The 1,526-nt window shown below is 35.8% G+C and overlaps 1 protein-coding gene across 1 annotated transcript in view; it reads left to right on the plus strand.

Moving 5' to 3' along the window:
- LOC122262341 (uncharacterized) overlaps positions 1–1,062 on the plus strand; it is a 7,931-nt gene extending 6,869 nt beyond the window's left edge. Inside the window, exons 4-5 of the mRNA XM_086532564.1 lie at positions 373–486; positions 632–1,062. Coding sequence (XP_086388690.1) covers positions 373–486; positions 632–823 — 306 coding nt within the window. The 3' untranslated portion in view covers positions 824–1,062. The remainder of the gene's footprint in view (positions 1–372; positions 487–631) is intronic.
- Positions 1,063–1,526: the final 464 nt, after the last annotated feature.

Genomic DNA, 1,526 nt, shown 5'->3' on the forward strand with positions numbered 1-1,526 from the left:
TCTTAGATATGTGGGGTGTGTAGGGTGCTTGCTTTTGGGGATGGGTTGGTATGTAGTGCTGGCTATGTGTGGTAGAGGGGGGAAGTGCTGAGTGAAGACGAAGGTGGGACAGATGCATGGAATTAGAGAGAGATAAATAAGTAGTAATTCTGAAATAATAAAAGGATTAGAATAATAGTTATATTGATGATGATAATAATAGTAATAATGACAAGAAAGATAATGATAGCATTGATGATAATAACAATGATAATTATGATGATAACAATGAAGATAGTAATGATGATGATAACAATAACAATGATAATACCAAAAAAAGACACTAATGCTAACAATAAAAAAAATGATAACAATTACAATACCTTATTTCAGCTTCAGATTGCACAACTCTTCAAAGCTGCAGTGAAGGGCGATATCAGAAATTTTAAGTTCCATAAAGCTGTATTCCTTGCAAAAGACCAGAGGGGATTAACAGCCCTACACAAGGTATGTCTCTATCTATCTACCTATCTTTCTATCCAGTCCTTCAATTTATATTACTACCTATTTATCTTTCTACCTATCTCTTATTCTCTCTTTCTAGCTATGTCCATGCATCTAAACATATTAAATTTCTCTCTCCCTATTCTAGGCATCAGCACTTGGGAATCTAGAAGAAGTCAAGTATATTTTGAAGAGGGAACCATCAGCTATCTTTGCAAGAGATTATCTTGAGTATACAGCATTGTACTATGCATACTTTGCTGCTGATAAGTTACAAACCTATCAATACCTTCTTGATAAAGGTGCCACACCTCTGAACCTACTCCCACTGACACTGTGAATAATGAATGAGTGCCTGCTGAGCATGGTATCTGCCTAATATCTTTTTAATTTATGTTGGATCAAGCAGATGTGTTGCTACAAAGCTTCAGTAAGTGTGATGTTGTAAGTCTGAAAAAACTGTGTTGATGTCCACTGGGCACCTATTATGGGGCTGAGGAAAGATGGGACTGAATGTACATGGTTATGGCCCGAATACGATTTTAAATTTACTTTATTAATGTGTGCATAAAGTGTATGATGTACCAAAGTCTCGAGCATTTGACAACCCAAAGAGCCAAAAACATTAAAAAATGTGTAGTTGATTCTTGTGTCATACACAGTTGTGACAGCAGACAGCAGGTTATTGTTTGTCTTAATAGGACTGCAAGTTTTATTTCTTTTTAATTTATGTTGGATCAAGTAGATGTGTTGCTACAAAGCTTCAGTAAGTGTGATGTTGTAAGTTTGAAAAAACTGTGTTGATGTCCACTGGGCACCTATTATGGGGCTGAGGAAAGATGGGACTGAATGTACATGGTTATGGCCCGAATACGATTTTAAATTTACTTTATTAATGTGTGCATAAAGTGTATGATGTACAGGTATAAGTTATTTTGAAGGATCTATCAAAGTCTCGGGCATTTGACAACCCAAAGAGCCAAAAACATTAAAAAATGTGTAGTTGATTCTTGTGTCATACACAGTTGTGTAGCCTCTCCACA

The sequence above is a fragment of the Penaeus japonicus genome, unplaced genomic scaffold (assembly GCF_977035675.1).
Source record: "Penaeus japonicus unplaced genomic scaffold, GWHDUDI00000001_assembly GWHDUDI00000037, whole genome shotgun sequence".
Taxonomy (NCBI): Eukaryota; Metazoa; Arthropoda; class Malacostraca; order Decapoda; family Penaeidae; genus Penaeus; species Penaeus japonicus.